This window comes from Falco naumanni, chromosome Z, assembly GCF_017639655.2.
Source record: "Falco naumanni isolate bFalNau1 chromosome Z, bFalNau1.pat, whole genome shotgun sequence".
NCBI lineage: Eukaryota > Metazoa > Chordata > Aves > Falconiformes > Falconidae > Falco > Falco naumanni.
The window spans coordinates 17,652,357-17,673,688 of record NC_054080.1 but is presented as its reverse complement, the minus strand read 5'-3'; the positions used below and the strand labels follow the sequence as shown (position 1 = coordinate 17,673,688).

The window sequence follows — 21,332 nt, the reverse complement described above, 5'->3', positions numbered from 1 at the left end:
TCTGTCTCTTTCTGTTTGTCATACATACTGAATCTGTCACCATTAATGAAGTTTCTATGAATAGGAGCTTGTGGACTAATTTCCGTATTACTGAAGTATACCTTGTATACTTAATTCTGTTCTTAGGCTTTAAAATGCTGCCTGGCTGATCTGCCTCCTAACACTGGCATGTGGACTCCAGATGCTGTACTGTGGCTGAGAGACACTGTGATGAATTGTCCTGAATTTAGCATGAAGGTAAACAGCCAAAATACCTATGTGACTTGAAATCCGTAGATGCGTGGAAAGAGCATTGGAAGAACAACTCTAGAAACTTAACCATTAGCCTTTCACATTTTGCTGTCCCAGTCCAAATATGCAGCTGGAGTTGTTTTACTAGCTGATAGGAAAGAAACAGAGTTGTTGTTTCACCACATAAAAAGATAGATGAATTATTTTTATGCCTCTTGTGAGCATAGCTTTTTCTCCTTCTGATCTTGGAAAGCAACTCTTTGTTTACTTTTTCTAATCCAGTGTGATTTAGTATACCTTCTTGTATACTTAGAATTTCCCTTATCTTTGAGATACAATTGTTTCATCTTGCAATGTATCCTATCCAGTTTAATTAACTGAAAACACCCTTCTAAAGGAGTCTACTAGCTACAGACTAAACAAAGTTAATTCCCTCTTAATCTGATTCCAGATTCTGTCACAGCACGTGTTTTTTTTTAACTTTACCATTCCTGAGGACTGTATAGTTAAAACATAGCTCCTCTAGTTTGAGACTTAGGACTGTTGCATCTGATTTTCTAAATCTCTTCTTCCAAGGTAGTTTGAGTTGGGTGCTAATTTTTGCTTGATTAAATAATAGGTGACAGGTACTTGCTTGAACCGGGACAAGTTTTTATTACCGTCTAGGAAATGAACAGAAGAATCTGTAAAAAAATGCCAGATACTTTGTCAAATAAAAAATGTATTTTTGTCAGTGCTTTACTATCAATAACGCTAGCGTATCTGATGTTAAATAGGAAACATTTTTGTATCGGTGCTTGAAGATTATGCATGATACAAAACTGGAAGCTTTTTTCATCTTTATTTTTTCCCATCCTGAATTTACTAGGCTTCATCTCCCATAATGACAGGAAGAGAATTTTGAAGGATTAAGTGTTAATATTTAACAGCATTACTTAGTTGTTTAGATCTGTATGGGCACTGGCTACTGTTCTCCTGAAAACTATAATTGTACATGTGGTACCAAGATTGAACCTGTTGGGCAAAATAAAGCTCAAGTTTTGTATTTGATTTACATTAGTGGAATAGCTGAAAATGCTCTTTTTAGCTGCTGTGAATTGCTTACTGTCCAACAACTTCATTAACATATTTGAGAGAACCTTGAAAATACTTATGTGTGTATAGAATGCAATGAACTGGTGCTGCTTTTCTGTTAAAGGCTTTAGTACAAAAGCAGGTGTGCATTTAATAGTTATTAACTGGAAGTTTTTTTGTTTTCCAAGGTGGTTAAACAGGATAGTTCAAAGGGAATTGCACATGTTTACTTGTTTGCTCCAGAGAATTTCCCAGACGTGGATCGTAGCATCAATCGACAGATCAAAAATGCAGACTTGTGGAAGCATCAGAAAGATGTTTTCTTGAGTGTAACACCCAGTGAGACTAGCACCACAAAAGTGACAAGTGATGCTGTTTCAGCTCTGCGGTTAACCACTGGAAGGCTAGAGAAGAGTTTCTCTGATCCAGCCAGAGAACCCAGTAGTGCAGTGTCTACCATTGATATGCCTCCACCTCTACCTTTGTCAAAGACTGGTGAGCTCATGGATGTCTATGTCTCAGTGGCCTGCCATCCAGGTCACTTTATTGTCCAGCCTTGGAAGGAGCTACATAATCTGGAAGCCCTGATGGAAGAAATGATCTTGTACTACAGCAGGGCAGAAGAGAAACCAGTGAATATTGAAAAAAACAAGCTGTATGCAGCTAAAATTGAAAATCAGTAAGTAGATACTTAAATTAAAAACAAAATCTTTGAAGGCAAGCTTAGCTTTGCTAAGCTAGGCAAGCCTAGCTCTGCTTTGTCTGCATTGTTGACAACGTGGCAGATGTCCAATGATACCTGAGGGATTAAGGGAGTAATTGAGGTTGCAGTCTCTTCGTGCTTCCAGATTGTAGCTGGAAGAGTTGACTTCTATTCAGACAGTACCAAATCTGGGAAGCCTGAGACATGTTGTTTAAGATCTTTTGGTAGTGCATTATTTTTCTGGTGACCTGATAGTGTGTGAATAAGAATTCAAATTGTCTACTTTTGTTCTCCCCCTGTTTAGGTGGTACAGGGTTGTAATAAAAGGAATTCTTAGAAATGGGTTTTTGTCGGTATATGAGCTGGACTATGGTAAACATGAGTTTGTCAGCATAGAGAAAGTACAGCCACTCATGGATACATTTAGAAAACTACCTTTCCAAGCTATAACAGCTCAGCTTGCAGGTAAGCATTTCCAGTTTTTCTTGTTAAGAGTCTTATATCAGTGAGGATGCCAAATGAACAGAAATGTAAAGTGGACAAAGCCAAAGGTTAGTGATGTAATTGATTTTTGCTAAAGTAAGCACATACCTGCCTGCAAAAGCATGTTTAATGCATGCTTGTTTATGTCATCAAAGTAGCTCTGGTTTTCTTCTTGACATGGGTGGTGAAGGTTCTGGTTTATTCTTTGTTTATTTTAATGCAGCACTTTTAGTTACCATTTATAAAACTGAAGATTGCTTAAGCTTTTCCAGCAGCTGCTTTTCATTGTCATGAAAATTTATCGTTTTAATGTGTGTGATGTCTAACATGCAAAGCACACAGGGAAGTAAAACTAAATGGTTTTCAGATCCTTAAACATAACCTGTTACCAAGTGTGAAAGTTGTATCTGTTGATGAGAATTTAAGTTCTGATTATCCTAATCAACATAAAGTTAGGAACTAGATGCTGAGTTCCTGGAGCTTTTCTTGTATATATTGTCCCTATTGTAATTTTCTGTTTTCCAGTGCATATTTGGAATCCAAAGTTGCCTGAAATATATTGGTGTTCTCAAACAAAAAAAACTCTACAAGGGGAGCGAGTGCTTTCAATAGACTTAAGTAAAATTAATTTCCTTGAGAATATGGGGCATAGAGTGTGTGCATACATCTGATAAAATTAAAAAACTAAAAAAACAAAATTCTCCTTGCTGCCTTTCCTTTCCTTTTCGGAATTTGTCTTTCATTTCTGCATTGCCTTCAGATGTATGTGTCTCTTCTTATTAAGTTGCTGCTTCCTGCTGCTGTTCGGTCAGTGCTAGTCTAGACTTCAGAGTATGAAGTCTAGACTTCAGTTACAGAATATGCTTTCTGAAGTGACAGGCCACAGAGTTGATGCTCTGATCCTAGGTTACCTTCTGTGGATCTGCTTCTCTGCATAGCCTCGGTGTGACCTTGGGGTTTGCTTTGAACTAGTGATGATGGATGTTACCGACAGGCTGGGGTTCTAGGAGTGCAGTGCTGAAATGAAGCTGATTTCTAGCTGTGTCTCTCTACTGGGGTAGTGCAGGATCCAGCTGAGCAAGCCTGCAAGTCATCAATTTTCCTGCTTCACAGAATCCCAAGTAGCTAGTTAAGTTGGCCTCTGAGCTGCTTCATATTGTCAAAGCAGGCCAGCTGAGCCCGGAAGACCGGTAACTATTGTCTTGCTATTCTTCCACTTTTTTCTCTCTTTTTTTTTATGTCTGCTGCCCCTCAGTCTCTGGTCTGTTTCCTTGTAAAACCCCATTTGCCTCCCCACCAGCCTTTCCTAGCGTTACTTACCCTTTCTTAACTGTTGATGAACTGTTGACTTCTCATTCCTTCTGTAACCTGCAACAAGCTGTGTTCCTGTGTTGTCCTGTCCTGTCAGCAGCAGGGTGCTGCTAATAGTAAAAGCCAAGTGTTGTCACTTCGCTGTTCTGCTTTTTTGATCTGTGAGCTGTTGTTTGGGTGTTCATGCACGATATTTGAGACCCTTGTGTCTGGGTGCTGTACACCAGCAGTGGTCTGGGGAGACTGAATTCCAAGTCTGCAGGAGGTCACATTCAAAAACCTGTTTGGGTTCTAGCATCATGTCCATGAGCAGACATGACTTTGTGGGATGCTGCTCTCAAAAAAAATAGCAACAGTTGTGAGGCATTTAGGCGGCATTTCTTTTCCTTTCTGCTTTCTGCAGATCTAGTCTGGGGCTTGAAGGTTTGGCAGATATTTTAATAGCTGATGCTGCTTTGAGATGAAGAAAACTTAATCTAAAGTAAAGCCAACAGAACAAATAATTTCAGCACCCTCAGGCACAAGACAAAGCAATAGTTTGTTTCAAAAGGATCTTTAGTTTCCTTTTTGTCATGTTTTGTAATATGCCTTGATCATGCATGTCAGCTGATACACTTTGAATTACTCAGTGAATCAACACATTTGCCTTTCACTTCTGCAAACTTGTCCGTATCTTTAGACTTCAAGAAAAAATAAATGTCCTAGTCTCTGTAATAATTAAACTTTTCTGTGTGTGAGATGAGTGAGTTTGTGATTTTTTTCTAGAGTTAAGCTGCATTCAGTAGCACTTGAACATCTGTTTTTTCAAGTATTTAAACGCCCCTGACTTCTTTATAAACTTAATTCAGATTGGTCTAGTCTATAAGTGACCTTCTGTTTTGCTTTACATTTGTCCTAGGAGTGAAAAGCCAGCAGTGGTCAGAAGAAGCATCAATAGTGTTTCGGAATCTTGTAGAGAAGAAACCACTGGTGGCACAGATACAGGCAGTTAATGAAAGCACTAACTCTTGGGATCGAAAAATTGTGACTTTTCTTGTGGACACATCTCTTCCAGATACTGATATATGGATTCATGATTTTGTGTCTCAAAGTCTTGTGGAATTTTCAAAGGATGATTAATCACCATTTCTGAAATGTAGCAGCTCAGATTCTTTAGCAATAAAATAAGTAACAGGCTTTGAAGATAAATAGTTATATGGCCTTGAAGACATGAATGTGATAACATTGTAAAACAGTTATACAGCCTTGAAGACATGAAGGGGATAACACTGAAGATAGAAAAATCTTTGTTCTTTGAAAAGAGTTTGTTTACTGAGTTTGGGTTTTGTTGACTTTCTGAAAATATGCACTTTGTTTACCATTGTAGTACTAGAATGCTTGAGTGAAAATATTAAAAAAATTATTTATCAATAAAATAATGTTGACTTTGCTCTTGTGATCTTTCCCTAATTTTGGGGGGCTTTTTATCTCACAGCTATTACTCAGCCGTTTCTGGGTACTCCTCCCTTTTTCTTAACTAGTGTTCTTATTACTGGGGAAGCATGGAAGCAGCCCTCAATATTTCTGATGTTAATGTCAGAGACGTGCATTATTGGTGAGGGTTTTCCTCTTCCTGAACTTGTAAGAGTTTAATTGCTGAATTGTTTGGAAGACCACATTTGTGGGATTTAACTTTCACAGAAGGGTACGCACTTTATGTGCTTACTACTCTGCTTGCAGTTCTTCAGCAATGATACCGCCTTTCTGAATTCTCTGCTCCCCTCACCCCACTACCCCACTCCCCAACTGGTTGCTAAATTCAAAGCATTCCTTTTGTTCTGTTTCGATAGCTCGTTTTCATGTATGCTTCTGAGAAATCTTCAACGACCGCTGCTCCCTGGAGACAGGAGCAAGCAGTGTCCTGTAAGCACCTGGATTTGTGCTTAAAGTCCTCTGAACACGTTATTTTTGGCTTATTGTAAGGCGTACTTTATATTTGGCCTTAGAAATATTTTGAGGAGTTGTAGACATGATTATTATTTCATAGTCTTGCTTGCCTGTATTTGAGTCTGCTTGATATAGTCCCTTAAGACTATTAAACACAGTACTGAAGTTTTACACAGTGAATGCCAGCAGAAGGAATTTCTCCGCTGTGCATAGCATATATAATTTTCCTAGTAATACGCAAATTGAACTAAGAAATTCTGCTAGCATGCTGTCTGCATGGGTAAGGGAGACTGAACAGAAAGACAATCGTGACTGAAAAGTGCAGTGCATAGGAGGGAAGAAAGAAAATGTGTGCAAATATTCTGAGTAAACAAGCTGTTAAAGCGTGTAAGACCTATATTTGCACCCTCTAATTCTGGTGTAGTTCTGGAGGAGGTGTGAGCTAAGCAGGAAGGGGTCCTCTTGGAAATCTAGCAAGTGTGTCTCTGCCTGGACTGTACACAGGGTACAGCAGAGCCCTTATGACTAGAGCAGGTAGCAATAAGGTAATAAACTGCTAATTTAATGCAAATTGCTAGTTAACCTGGTCCTGTCCATATTTAAGCACGCTGTGGTGAGACTTCAGTGTACTTGTTGAGAGAGAAGTGGCATTAACACCCAAGATATTAACATTCTTCCATATTAATCGATTTCTCCTTCCTCAGCTGCCACTCAGAGAAGGTGAAGAGTGCAAGTGAAGGAATCCATGTGATGATGAACTGCTGTAGATAAATTCCATGCAGAAGTTTCCTTCTGTGTAGGACTGCTTGTAAGCCTGAAAATCTGAATGGTGTGGGTCATTAGGATGAGACAAGCGCTTTCCTGAGCTACTAAGGAGAGCATGAGAGTGTTCCTGTGTATCTAAGAGCATATGCCACTTTCATCTGCAATCTTGCAAAGTTTGATGACTTGATAATTGTAATGGCATAGGGCATTTTGCTGGAACCGTTTTGAAGTTTGGTTGTGTGAGAAATGCCTGTGTTGTGTTTGCATCCTTTGAGGCTGGGGCATCTGCTGTTGGCCAGTAGTTGATTTTCACCTGTGAACTGGTGATGCAGGCTTTGGGACTCTACATTTGTAGTATTAGCGGGAAGACCCTGGCGGATGTTTGAGGCACTCAAAAGGCTTTTTGAACTTGTCTGCTCCTTCTGGAGTATGCCTTACCCTCTCTTTGGTTGTCGGTGGCTGCTTCAGAGTCAAAAAAGCCCAGATCAGAAGCAAGGACAATATTCATAGTCTTATGCATCTGCAAAGCTCAATAGTGAAGTTGGCACAGGCTGCTTTGTATGTTGGTACAACAGAGTGCAGTCTTAGCTGGTCAGCAAGCCCAAGAATACCACTCTCCGTGTGGTGAATCATTTTATGCATGCATTGGCCATGCACCCAACCAAAAGTTGCTAACAATGCTGCATTCAGTTCATATGCTGTGTCCAGAGGCTACATTGGGATGTCTTTATACCCACCGCACAGTACCACCCCTGTCTTAAGTAGCTCCATTACTAGTCCATCACTCTACAGGTACTCTGCTGTTACTTACTTAATTACCAAATTTACTGTCTTCCTGGGCTGTCTGTGATTTCCGTTTCAGAGCTCTGATTCTATACCTGCTTTTAATGTTACTTTTTTTACCCCACTGACCAATCTGCAAGACTCCGATACATTTGCTAACTGGCCTGCTAGTACTATGTGAGTACATTTTGTGCTCTGGCTTTGAAGAGTGTGCAGGTGGTGGTGGCCGTACACAGTATTGAACATACTGAGTTTGTTGAAGTTCCTAGTCTATGAAGTAGTTAGCATAATTAGTAGTTAGTCTGTTGTCCCTAGGAGGCATTAGACCTGCCTGCTATGTGTAAGTCGTTAATTCACACAGAATGCTGCATGATTTTTAACGAGTTTTTCAGCAGTCTGTGTTTGGGGTTGGTTGTGAATGGTTTCTCTGCTTTCATGAATGCATGGTGCTTCTGTGGCAGGTGCCTGAATCGAGCAGGTGGTAGAGTTACCATTTCACATGATCTTTCCTTTCTGACGGCTATTGGAAAGGCCTTCACGGGAATCCTGCATGCAGTTCTGGGCACTGCATGCAGAGATTACAGAGAATCCAGACAAAAGCAAGAACAATGGAAGTCTAGAAAACCTGGCTTAAATAGAAGGATTTGTAGTTACTCTTGATAGGAGAAGACTAAGGAGGGGAACACTTTGAAAAGTTTCTGCTGATAAAGAACTTGTTTTTATAAGTCGGGAAAATAGGACATATAAGGGCTTGGATTGCAGAAAGGTAAGTTTAGGTTAGGTGTTAGGCAGTTTTCCTAAAGAGTTGGGGAGGAAAGCCTGGAAATTCACTGGAACTCCAGTTTCATTATAAATGCCAGAAACAGGTAGGATATATCTGCAGAAGCCCAGCTGATCCTCCCTTGGGATGTGGAGATGGAGGGTATAATTCTTGGGACCCCACTCAAGATAACTTTCCTGCCAAACAAAGGGAATGCAGCGTGGTTAGACTGGTTTTGTAGATCATTGTGACTTTATAAACTGGAAAATGAGCATTCGTTACCTAGGGAGAACAGATGACACTGTAATAATTTAACCAAAAAACAAAGCCCAAGGATGTGAACAATAGCACTTCCAAACTATCTCTTTTCTGTTTATTCCATCTCAACTGTATTTTGTTACTTTTACAAAGTTTAAGTTCACCTCTTTCACCCCCCAGTGTGTTCATTCTGGGTCATTTTGAGGAAGCCTTGTTTCATCAGAGAAACACAAGGACCCTCTTTGCCATCCCAAAATGAATTTCTATCTCCTTTTCCACTCCTGGCCTACTCTATCCCCATTTGAGGAGACTTCTGTTGCAAAGCTCTTTTGTCTCTGTGTTTTCACCACAGTCATCCTTTGTTCTCACAGTTGCTGCACAGCAGGCCAGCTTTTTGAGAGCCTATATTCTCATGTGCTGAGTGTGCTAGACAAGAAAAATGAGAAAGAATCTTGCACTGAAAAAAAAAAAACAAACCCTCACTTTAAATGATTCATAGTGCCTGAAAGCTTCCTTTTGTGTTCTTTTGTTTATTGCTGATATTTTCAGACTAGAACTCTTGAACAGGAGAATTGTCCTCTGTGAGTTAAGAACATGGCTAGAGCAAGAGAGGTTTGTGAACTGAGCAGACATGCTTCAAGTGTGTTGAGCTGTTACCTTGATAACTGTTGTGAAGAGGTGCTTGGTGTAGTTGAAGTTAGCAGTACTTGGTGTCTTGTTGAACAGTGCTGCAAGGTGTGTTACTTGCAGCGTTTGTCACTGCGGTGTGTCATGGCAGGCAGCTAAAGAATAAGCATCACACTGAAAACAGATGTGCTGAGAAACTGGCTCCGTGTCTTGCCTGATACAGACAGGCTGAGTGAATCCTAAGGGGCCTGTAGCACTCACCTTGGATGATCTGCTGGTGCTCACAAAGCTACATCTGATGGCAGCCAGATGGGATAAAAATTAAGTGGCTTGTGTATCTCAGAGTGCAAAGCCAATGTGGGCTTGTAGGAAAGCTGGGTGGTGCCAGTGGATCCCTTCCTGAATTGCTCACATCTTGCACACCCTTGAGAAAAACAGTTGGTGAGCAAGTAGCACAGATACTGGCATCTATGTTTGTCTGATCTGGTAGCCATTAGGCTTCTTCACCCTGAAGAGATTCAGGCATTTGGGCCAGTCAGTGGGTGAATTGGGTGGTTCTAAGTGCCCTTTTCACTCCTACCAGCAGCTGGGATGATACCAGTGACCTGTGCCATAATCCTGCTCTCCTGTCAAGGCACGCACGTGCTTGGCAGCGTCCCCTTTTGTGTGCCTCATCTGGCCTAGCTGTGAGCTGTATTTCCAGGGCTAACTGCAGATCTTTCTCCCGATGCCATGGGACAAAGGACCTTGGCACCAGCCAGGTCAGCTGTATGACAAGCCATGAAAAAAAAATCAAGTACCATCTCATGGAGATGGGGACCATTTTCAGATGAAGGACGTCACTAGGCCTGGGAAGTGTGGGGCTGGAGAAGGGTTCAGATGGACTGTACTCCTCTGATACGTCTGAGGCTCTCTCCCGTCTTGCCTTGTGCCTGCTGGTGGAGACCGGACAGCAGAGATAAGGCTGAGCGTGGGGCTGACGCTTTGTGGGAGATTTGTTAAAAAAGATTAAAGGATAAATCCGTGGAGCTTTACGGTAACGCAAAGGTGAGGATAGGGGAAAGGAGATTTGGCAGCAATAGTACTAAATCTGTTGGCACCACGAAGCTGGAAGGCAGCTCTCTGGGCCGAGCTGCCCCAGGGGGTGGCTGTCACCGGGTGTATGGGGCAAACCTGCAGAGAGTAAAACAAGACACGGAGTTAGTAGGTGCGCAGATACAGGTGGCATTTGTGGGGAAGCAGCTTTTACGAGGTGCTCACCCTCGCCGGTAGCAGGGCCGTGCCCAGGCAGAGGCCAGCGCGGCCGCGACTCGGTCTGGCTGAGCCTTGCGACCCCCGCCGCCCCCCTGCCCCCTCCCAGGGCGGCACCGCTGCCCCCGGGGGAAGGGGAAGGAGTTTTCCCAGCCGCAGCCGCAGGGTGCCTTGCGGCGGCCGGGGCTCCCGTGGACCCGGGCGCGCCTCTTCGCGGGGCTTCTCCGGAGCGCAGCGCTGGCGGGGGGCTGCCGCCACCCTGCGACGTTGCCACGGGGCACAATGCGGGCCGCGGCGGGCCCGAGCCGCCGGCAGCGGGGAAGACCCTTCGGAAGCAAGTGCCGCCCGTGCCGCGCCGCAGCCCGGCACCGCCCGCCGCGCCCGGGCGCTGGGGCAGGTTCGGCTGCCGGGGCGGGCCGGGGCCGGGGCCGGGGCGGGCACAGCTGCTGCCGGCCGGGAGGGGCGGCGGGGCCGGCCCCGCTGAGTGACGGCCGGGCCGTGCCGAGCCCGGGCCCGGGCACGGACCCCCGCCCCCCGCAGCAGCGGAGCCGGCGCGGGCAGGACGCGCCGCCCGGGCTCGGCACGGCACGGCTCGGCTCGGCTCGGCTCGGCCCACGGGCGCGGTAAGCGGGTTGGTTATCTGGGCAGAATATTTGGCCGGCACCGGCTCGGCATAAATAGCGGCCGCCTCCGCGCTACGTGCGCCCGGCAGCGCGCAGGGGCGATGGGCTGGGTGTTGGGGCACCCTGCCTCCCTCCTGCCCTGCCTGCCTGCCTGCCTGCCTGCCTGCCTGCCCTGCCTGCCTCCCCCCTCCCCCTAGCCTGCTGCCTGGCAGGCCGGCCGGCCGCTCCCGGAGGGTCTGGGCGCTGCGCCGGGAGTGCGCGGAGCAGCCGGCGGGCTGCGGCAGGCGGTGTCCCCGGTGTGCGCGGCGGTGCCCCGCAGCGGGCGGGGGGGGGGTGGGGGGTGGCCACGGGCGGCCAGGGCCGCTGGTGGGGCTGTTGTGCGGCTGTTGCGTTTGTAATCCGGGAGCTCTTCTGGGAAGTGGTTTTTCGCGGGATGGATCGATAGAAAGCTGCGCTGCTTTTGTACGGGAAAAGTAGAAATTAGCGGGGGAGAGAGCCCTTCGGTCCTTGTGGTGTTATTTTCTGTGGCCATACTTTGTCCGGCTTGAATTAGTCACTGCCTTGCTTGAAATGTGCAGCCTATCTCCAAGATAACTTTCGTTCACTCAGCTGGACGCAGCTCCTGCCCTCGCACACGTGCCATCCTGATGTGCTCATCCATATGCTTCTGCTTTTGAAATGTCCCTGGACTGTTCGTTGGGCAGGACCTGCCCGCTGCCCCCCTTCTGGACCGGCTGCCCTAGCTCTAGGCAGAGGTCCACTCTCTAGCTGCTTTACATCTTTCCTTGGGTATAGCATCTTGAGCCAGAAAGGTGCTCATCCACGTGGCTGAGGTTACTTTAAAGTGTATGTAAAATCCCTTCACCACATATGACCTGCCAGTTCATGCTGGAGTGAAGAATTTCTCATCAAAGAGACAAGAAGATGCTGAGAGGTGGCACCTGCTCTCAGACTATCTGATAGAGCAAATACTGGGCAAGCTTTTGAGCATGCAAGCCCTACTTCAGGTTATGGTAGTGAGCACTTCGTCTTATGCATTCTTGGAAGGAGGGGCTGGGCTGCAATGCTAAAGCCAGGCACTGTCCTGCTAGCACCACAGTGCCCGGCGCCAAACGGCTTTTGCAGTGGTGTAGAAGAGCCTGCACTGTTGTCTCCTGACAGCTTCTGCGCCTGTTGCTCTAATGTAGTCTTGTGGGGAGCCGCTGAGGGAACTGGGGTTGTTTAGCCTGGAAAGGAGGGGGCTCAGGGGGGACCTTGCTGCTCTCTACAGCTGCCTGACAGGAGGCTGTGGGCGGGTGGGGGTTGGTCTCTTCTCCCAAGTAAGAAGCGATAGGACCAGAGGAAACGGCTGCAAGTTGCACCAGGGGAGGTTTAAATTGGAGATTAGGAAAACTTTCTTCACTGAAAGTGTGGTGAAGCATTGGAACAGGCTGCCCAGGGAGGTGGTGGAATCACCATCCCTGGGGGTGTTTTAAAAACATGTAGATGCGGTGCTTAGGGATGTGGTTTAGTGATGGGCTTGGCAGTGCTGGGTTAACAGTTGGACTCGATGATCTTAAAGGTCTTTTCCAACATAAATGATTCTATATGTGTTTGGGTATTCCAACAAGCGTGCTGCATTGTATGGTCACTGCTGCTCATTTCAAGGTCTCTGTTTTCCCCCTGTCAGGACTTCCCGCCCCCTTCAGCATTGCTTTGTTTTCTAGCCTGACTCATCCTGTTCTTTTCTCCACACATTTCTCAGCTGTGATGGTCTCCTGGCTTTTCTCCAGATGATATGGTTTTGCATAATCCTCAGAAAATGTTGCTGCCTTGCCTCCTGCTCAGTGTGTTTGTGAAAGTCAAGCAGATGTGGAGGCAGCCTGGTCTATCTCACTACTGCTTTCCTTTGCCCACGTTTTACTTCCATTTACCTAAAGGACAGTTTGGCTTATCTTTTCAAGAGATCCTGAATGATCCTTCTGCAAGAAGCACCTGTCTGCTGTTGCTAGGTGTTTAACTCTATCCCCCAGAGCGATGTGCTACTGAGTGTAATGTTTGCAGATGAATTGTTTTACTTTTCTGTTTGATGCTTCACTGTTTTCCAGGCATGTGGAGTTTTTGTGAAAGCCCAGCACAGCTCAAGGGGAGGAGGCTGGCACCTGCTTTCTGCATTTTTTCCCCTCTGTAGTTGACAGCCATCTGCAAATCATGAGCTAGGAAGACTGTCTTCACTTCTCTATTCTAGGCAGGGATTAGTAGTCAAAATGTGTTTATTTTGTAAAATTATCAGACCCTTGGAAGAAACAGGAGATTAGAATTGTGTTTCTTGGCTCCATGATGCTAAATGGCCACATGCGTTTTGTCACACGACCCCAGTACAGCCGGTGGCTCAACAGTTCTCTAGTCCATCCCCAGCTCATAGCAGATCCTTCTTCAGCCAAGGAGGTTGTAGCTTCAAACCCCCAAAGATGGAGACCCCGCTCCCTGGTGCCCTGTCTCGGCGCTGTATCACCCCCCTGAGAGGAGTTCTTCCTACTTGTTCATGGTGAATGAGATAAACACATATCAGAGCCTATCCTGGCTCAGACCAAAGTCTGTCCAGCCCAGGGTGCGCTGGCTGGCAGCACCCCTGGGAGAAGCATGGAAACAAGGCTACAAGCATGCTTCCCCAGAGCGCTGCCCCACGCCAGCACTCTGTGGTGTAGTGGCTGTCCCAGCTGCAGGTGGCATCTTTGTTTCTTCAGGCCTTAGAGGACTGTGTGAGGGTCCCACCTCTGTTAAATGTCTCGCTCGGATTTGGTGTGCAGCATACACCACAGGCTCATTGCTGCTGGAACAGTACTCGTTTTGCTCTGGCATTCATTAAGCATCAACCTGTCTAGGGCTTGTTTGCAGCACCGTGATGGAGCATTTCACTTTCACTTCTTCTGCTTCAGACACACAAGCAGTGGGGTGATATCGGGAACATGCAGACGTGGGTGTGTTACTTGCTGTGCTTTGCTCTGGGCAGTCTGGTAGGGCTTCTCTCTTACAGGACATCACCATCGCCTGCTGGAGTCCAAGGTACTGCTCAGTGCGAGGCTGGAGCCTTTCTGCTCCTGTGTTCGTATGGTATCCGTCAGGTTCAGCTGCTCCCTGCAACTAGAGTGTTCCAGAGAAGCAGCAGTCCATCTGAGGACCAAGAGAAGTTCAGGCAAGAAGCCCAGGACCCCTTTTCAAAGGAGATTGTGCTGGCTGTGAAGTTTCCAAGTGGAAGGATTCAAGTTACAGAGCAGGAACTGAGTGCATGGTGTCACTAATGACTCAAGCGTGCCCACGTGTTTTTCATAGGGATTAGTAATTAATGATTTAAGTACATGCCAGGTGCGTGAGAGAACTTCACCCCAAATAGGAGAACACATCACTGTATTTGCAAGCATGTGCCTTAAAAATATGCAAAAGGGAGATGCAGCTGGAAAGGTTTGTGTTTGGGCTTTGGCAGAATTTGACCCCATTGACGTGTTGTCTGGTCACCAAACATCCAGGTTATTTGCTGGATGGCCCTGATGAGAAAGACTGCTTGGCAAGAGCCAGTACTGCTTTGTGTGGCTTGCAGGCTGCAGGAGCATCGAGGAGGGAAGGGCCAGGAGAAACAGGTAGTTCCTGAGTACTGGATAAGGAACTGGGTGAGCTGCTAGCACACAAAGAGAGAGGAAGGTCCAAGAGCATGCAGCCAGTGTAAGACTCACCTCAGCAGCAGTGGATGAAGGGAGAGATCACTTTAGTCAAGCACAGGGAGCTTCCCGTAGTGTGTGCATGACCTCAGATGACAAGCTGTTTGCTGTGGAGCTGTCAAGTGGGAATGTCAGCTCCAGCGTGAGGATCCCCATGGGACTGAAGCAGCATCATCAGTAAGTGTTGTCTATGGCGTGTTGAACTTACTGCTGTAGGATTCTGGGCGGTGATGATAACTCCAGATAGCATCGAGTGTTTTGCATGGTCAGCATTTCATTTAGAAAGGCAGAAGTCACGGTGTGCTTTGATAGATCCAGGATGCCTCCTTCCAGATGTTTCTTTTGAAATACAAATTTTAGTGTGTCTTAGCTTGGTGGCTACTGGTTGTGGGGTTTTTGTCAAACTGGAGGAAATCCAGGTCTTCCTTAGAGAAGTCTGAGTTTCCTGAAGGGACCGCAGATTCCCCGCTGGATTTCATTAGGCATGAGCCTCTTGCAGGGAGGCTGAGAGGGCCTCAGTCTTTCTGGCTGATGGCAGGCTTGCCTGGAACTATGATGGGGTGTGCTGACCTCTTGCTTTCTGCATCTGACATGACGGAGCTTCTCACTGTCTGGAACATCCCCTGTCTTCTCTCTATCCACTCTTCTCAGCCAGGGCATGAACGTGCCGGCACCGTCCAACTCTGCTGTGGAAAAGCTAAGGGATGAAGATGGGCACTGCTCGCTGAGCAGGGGCTGGATACATCAGCTACCTTGTATGCTCTGTTTTATTTGGAATCGTTCAAGATGATGCTTGGCTACTCTGCAAGCTGCACAAGGGCTTCTCAGTGTGAGAAAGCTGCAAAGCAAGATGATACTATGATAGTGTCCTGGAGGCTGAGTGACTCATCCTCATTCTGCAGAAGCAAGGGGCTTAGTCAAGGTGACCTTCAACAATGAGTCTAAGCTCATGATGGTTTAACAGTTTGTTTTAGAGGAGGGCAGCTAAACTCCCTTGTGTTGAACGAGAATCAGAATTCAAACTTGGATCACAGCAGTGAGGACTTTGCTTCAGCTAGATAAACTAAGTGAGTGCAGAAAACAAGTTTTTGTGAAATGCAGGGGATCAGCTTGGAGCCTGGTTCCCATCCTGTGTAACCTCCTCCAATGCAGAGAAAGAATCAGTTGGACAGACCTACACATTCTTCTAAGACCCAGTCACAGAAAGTTTAGATGGGTGAGGGGGGTCCTCTGGGTGTTCCTAGTCTGGTGTCCTCCTCTGAGCAGGCCTAGCCCCAGAGCTAGATCAGGTTGCCCAGGGCTTTTCCCAGTTAAGCATTGAATATCCAGGGATGAAGATCCCACCGCCTCTGTGGTCCCTGTCCAAGGGCTGCACCACTCTTGTGGCAAGGAGTTTTCCCCTTGCCAGAACTTGTCCCCATTGCCCCTTGTCCTTCCCCTGATAACCTCTGTGGAAAGCCTGATTCTGTCTTCTCTAGAAATCCTTTCCCTTTAGGCATGGGATGACTGGCTGCAATTAGATCCCACTGCAGCCTTTCCCTCTCCAGGCCAAAGAAGTCCGGTTGCCTCCACTTCTCCTCACATCTTCTGTGTCCCAGCCTCCTGCCCATCATGATGGCCCTGCAATGGAGTCTCTTTATCCTGTCAAGACCTGCCTTCTACTGGGGATGATCAAACTGGATGCAGCATTTAGCTGCAGCCTCAGGGATGTTAAGCAGAGAGAAATACCCACCTCTGTGGACCTCCTGGCTAGATGCTTTCTAGTGCGCCTCAGACTGCAAGTCCAGTGCAGAGATATAGGAAGTCTCTTGTAGCTTTGACAAGATGTTTCAACATCCTGTACATTCAAAGTGGTGAGGCAGAGCCCAAGCAGACCAACAACGCTTGACACTGCAGCCTAGGTCTGTATTTATGCATTGTTGAAAGATGCTTCCCTCTCTGCCTGAGACAATGAGCCTAAAAAAGAATCTACAAAAAATATGCAGGAGACCATTCCCTTAAAAGGACTGGCTTTAGATACCTATCTTCCTTTCATTTCTCCAAGCCAAAGACCTGACGTTTAGCAAGAGCAAAGTATGTTCATTTGAAATGGGGTAAACTGCTGGATGCCTGTCCCGCAGGGACGGGGCACATGGTCACCTGCAGGGCCACTGCTGGGCTCAGGTTATGTCTGCCAGAGAAGGGACTGCTGGCTCCATGTCTGACTTTCGTACCTCTGTGCTGGGAGAAGAGTGGTCCCATACCAGCACATCTGCATTTACTTCCCTTGTGACCAGGGTAACCGGTGATAGGAAGCACCCAACGGTCGATACTTTCGATGTGTAAGGCTGTGTGATGACACTGGGGGCAGAACCAGCTCCCCCTGTGCTCAGCTCTGATTTCCTACCGGGTTTTGCAAAATTCTCAGAGAGTTACATTTTTAGATTTGGTCTTGGAAGGAGCTGTTGGGCATCTTTCCCTCTGTTGTTAATGGATCTGGCCGTGATTTGTTGGTCCCTTCTTGAAACTCTTGGGAACTGGTGATGTTGGCGTGCTCAGTGACTCAAACAGCAGGGCAGCTGTGGAGTCAGGCTCTTGCACACCAGCACCCAGGTATGCTGGGATGCAAGGCCAGGGTTTGCAAGTTGTCCCATGAGCAGCAAAACCAGCAGAGACTCACTTTTTGGTTGATTGATATCCTTCATGCCCGCATCCCCATCTTGTGTCTGCCCCAGCTCTACCACTTGTAACAGCTCCCCCTTCTTCAAGTGCTTCTGGTTCCCCCCCTGTCCCTAGACATCCCTGCAGATGCCCCAGCTCTCTCCTTCATTCCCTGACAGTCAGCCAAAGGAGATGCCTAGGCTTGCTCCACATTATGCCTGTGCTGATGGACCCTTTGCACACGGGTGCAGCTTGACAAGAAATTAGGGTTTGAGTCCTGTGTGAGATTTCATTAGAGTTAGGTAGTGGCCTTAAAGTTTATCAGAGCACTTAGAGGCCACATAAAAATACAGTCTTCATTTAGGAAACCATCTGGAGCTGATATGCTTCCCTCCTCTGCAGGGCTTGCATCTTGGTTTTACACCTGGGTGATTCACTGAGGTGCATGCACAAAAAGCACTTCTCTTGAGTTTATAGGAAATGGTCACCCGAGGTACGCACGTTTTCTCAAAAAACAGCCCTGGCATTTATCTTTAAAGTTATGCTAAAAGTCAAAGAAAAGTAAAAAGGAATTATAGCAACTACAGAGGGGCTGGTTGACATTGGTTTGTTGTTTTGGACTGTAAAAAGTAATAGCTCTGAACTTTGACTTGGGTTTACATTTCAGCTATGAAAAAATCTCATAAATCAAAACGCTGCGTGAGTCAAATATGAACTGTTCTCGAGCCAGGTTACCCCTTACAAGGTTAACTTCTGCCTTCAGTGCTGCTTAAAAACAGCTTTCATCCTGAATAGCCTTCTGCCTTCAAACTTGGCAGTTTTTCCAGAACCATTAATACGGTGACAACAAGCTGGTGATGCTTGTTGGCAGCCTCCTTATCTCGGGAACCAAGGCTTTGGTCCGCTTTCTTATTTCAAAGCATTGTAAAAGTCTCCTGGCAGGTTTGAGGGTTGTCTGGGGTGGGGGTTGTTTGTTTTTTCAGCCATGGCTCTCATCAGGAGGCAGAGTACACAGAGTTCCTGTCCTCTGCCTTTTGCTGGCGATTCGGTGCGGCAGATGACTGGGGGTGCACTGGACCCCCCGCCTGCTGCAGTCCCCGTGGCCGTGGAGGTGACAGCTGCGTGCTGCAGCCTGCCGCAAAACGCCGGCGTTGGGCTTGGCTCGAACAGGTGACGGAATTTACCACTGAAAAGTCCTGTATCTTTGCTGAGGTTGGTTGCTCTTTCTCCCCACGCACATACAAAAAGAAAAGGGCTTCCTGTAGTTTCCCACTGTTAGCATGCTGGTGCATGTGGGAGGCTGTGCGCTGGGAGGCTGGGCTCCGTGTTGCACAGCACCTGGGGGAAATCAGCCGCTATTTTTCTCTCTAAGACGTTTTTGTGTTTTCTTGGAATTTGTCTTGCTCGCTGCTGTTTCTGTCGCTTTACCCAGTTCTGCTTTCTCATTTGTCCTTTTTCCTGGGGTTGTCAGAGCACTGAGGGATGATCCTGCAGATGCTCTGACTCAGCTGGTGCTGCTCCGCAGCCTCCTGGGGCAGCCTGTTGCAGCCTGAGCCCATTGCAGCCCTGCTCCTGCCCTCCCTGCTCGCCCACCTGAGGACTATGACCACATCCCTGTGGCTGCTCTCCACAGTGGATGGGATGCAGTGGTCCCACAGGGGCCTCCTTCCCAGGTCTCAGCTGGATCCCTGCACAGAGGCTGGTGCTTCTCTTGGGTTTCGGTGCCCCAGAAAGGGCATGGTGCTGCAGGGGGGCCGTACCGGTGCAGAGCACTGAAAGGAGTATTTTCAGTGTCATGTGGGATGCTTTCCATTTTCAGTTCTTCTACAACATCCATTTGTTTGTTCAGTGGTTTTGGACCCTTCAGAAAGAAACTATTCCACCCCCCTTATAATCACAAATGTTGCCTTTTTGTTTGGTTTTGTTTTTCTGTAATCATGATAGGAACAGTTTTTCCCTGTAGATGACCTATGGTGTGCATTCACCTCCCATCCGATTTAATTTTTCTCCTTGAAACTTTCTATAGGTCTCCATGCATACCAACTTTTGTGCTCTTCAGACTTACCAAGTACAAGTGTTTGGGCTGTCTTCTCATGTGTCTGATGAATACTTTGGACAACGAGACCTAGTATCTTGCTGTCTTGGTAGTTAATATGAATTTCAGGTTTTTGAGGACTTAAAGTTTTAATTGTGTCAGTCTTGTGCAGCTTCTATATATTATGTATATATTTTGATGTGATGCTTCCTTTGTTTACTGAATGAAAAGTGTGTTGGTACGTTTAAGGAAAACCAGCAAGAAATCAAAGCTGCCCTCTTAGGAAGGCACTGAGAATAGATTTGATGGAGCAGATTTATGGTGAATTAGAGTTAACTCTTTCCTGAATGTCCAGAAGTGTGTGGGTTTAAAATGTGCATATAATACTGCAGTTGTGCTGGAGGATCTTGTTAGTTTTTTAGAGTGTGGGTGTCGGTGGGGGGGACAGCTGTGTTAAACCATGCTTGAACCCTGACATGGCTCAAGGAGCTCTGCTCGTGGCAGTGGGTGTTTCAGCCCGTTGGATAAATGAAAACAGTTAGGCTTAGGCAGAATTCATCTCCTTTCTTATTTTTGGCGCTATAAACCCCTCTTGCCATTTAGAGCAGACGCTATTTTGCTTTTCCTCCCAGCACTCGTTAGCAAGATAGGGTGGAAGAGGCCTGGGATGTGGAGATAAGTGAGAGCCAGCGAGTGTACTAGTCCTGGAGGCTGTGTGGGGGGACGCGATGCTAAACCCACTCAGCTCATGGCACTGAATGTCCTGCCACCGCAGTCACGGCCGGCGCTCCCAGTGCGCGCGCTGCAGGAGCTGCGCGAGTCATTGGCACCGTCCGGCTGCACCAGTGAGGCTGCGAGGGCACTGTCTCCTCCTGGCAGCTCTGCTTGGTGTGTGTAGCAAACAAACTTCTCCCTGCGGGGATTTCAGCTGTGTTTCAGCAGGCTCTGCACCTGTCCTCAACCCTCAGGGCCTTTGCTATATGCAGTCCCAGCTTCATATCTCTGCAGGATGCTTTGAAACCTGAAGCATTTTCCAGAAGCACTGCCTGTGCATGCTGACATCCGACATCTGTCCTGCCTTTTGCCTCTCGGCGCTGACAGCCTCTGTCCTTCTGGCAGGAGGCAGCAAGGTCAGCCCTGCGGAGGCTGCGCCCCGGTCCCCACCGAGCCGCCACTTCAGGCTACCCCGATTGCCAGGAAGGGCTGGGGCTGCCACCGACAATAGTCGTCCACATGTAGCCAAGATCGGGATGGCTATGGGCATGGCAGATGTGGACATTTTGAAGCCATTACAGGGAATTTAGCAGCCTCGGGTGGGTTGTCCTCTGCCTTGCTGCCTGCTCTTAGCTCCCGCTCCTTCCACAGAATAGTGAAAACTGAAAATTGAGTGTGAAATACAGACTGCTTGTGGTTCATGCACTTCAATCTAAGGTCACAGTGGCACAGCACATCTCCGGATCCAGGTTTAGGCTGCTTTTCTAGGATCTCCTGCATCAGAGTAGTAACAATTGCTAAAAATCCAAGCGTTCGTTCGTGGGTCGTTGTGATAAAGGCTCTGCTTTTCTCTGTGCTGACCAGAAGGGCAGCCTTGCTGGGGCCAAGCTGCTGGTCGCAGCTGCTAGCCTGACGAGGGCACAGCGGTGTGGGTGGCTGCTGCACATCAGTATTGTTGCTCAAGGTGCTGAGCGCTGCAGGGGCACGGTGAAGCCCCCAAGTGCTGGGGTCCCCACCGCCTCCCTCGGCCAAACCCACTGCGCCCTGCAGCCTGCGCTTCCTCCGTCACCCCCTTACTGCTCTCGACTCTAGTGCCACGGGTGGACGGTTGCCTCATGGAGCAAACCAGCCCAACAAAAAGCCAGTTTTCACTCCCTCAGCTCCCAGCTGTGGGAGCCTGGGGGGCTGCTCTTTCCATCCAGTAGGCACCATCTCCTGGTGCTACACCTCCTAAGTGGCGAGTGGCAGGAATGTGAGTGATGCAGGAGTTACCACCACACCAGTGGGGAACCAAACGTCTGACCAGATGACAGCTCTAAATTTAAGGGCTTGCTGTCGAGCCATGTGTGCATTAATGTGCCCTTTTGTGAACAAGCTAAAGATAATTTTCCTATCTGGAACAGCAGCTGTGTTGCAAGTTGTGTAAAGAGACGTCTCCGCTAATGAAGAGCAA

The 21,332-nt window shown here is 47.3% G+C and overlaps 2 protein-coding genes across 6 annotated transcripts in view; both read left to right on the top strand.

The window, feature by feature from the left end:
- The window catches only part of TDRD7 (tudor domain containing 7), a 48,136-nt gene extending 42,905 nt beyond the window's left edge, over positions 1-5,231 (top strand). For all 5 annotated transcript variants that reach the window (XM_040579342.1, XM_040579339.1, XM_040579341.1 and 2 more), the window contains exons 14-17: positions 127-237; positions 1,494-1,984; positions 2,313-2,473; positions 4,701-5,231. In XM_040579342.1, coding sequence (XP_040435276.1) covers positions 127-237; positions 1,494-1,984; positions 2,313-2,473; positions 4,701-4,921 — 984 coding nt within the window. In that variant the 3' untranslated portion in view covers positions 4,922-5,231. The remainder of the gene's footprint in view (positions 1-126; positions 238-1,493; positions 1,985-2,312; positions 2,474-4,700) is intronic.
- A 5,438-nt stretch (positions 5,232-10,669) lies between these two features.
- TMOD1 (tropomodulin 1) overlaps positions 10,670-21,332 on the top strand; it is a 29,846-nt gene continuing 19,183 nt past the window's right edge. Inside the window, exon 1 of the mRNA XM_040579349.1 lies at positions 10,670-10,795. The gene's annotated coding sequence lies outside the window, so the exon portion shown is untranslated. The remainder of the gene's footprint in view (positions 10,796-21,332) is intronic.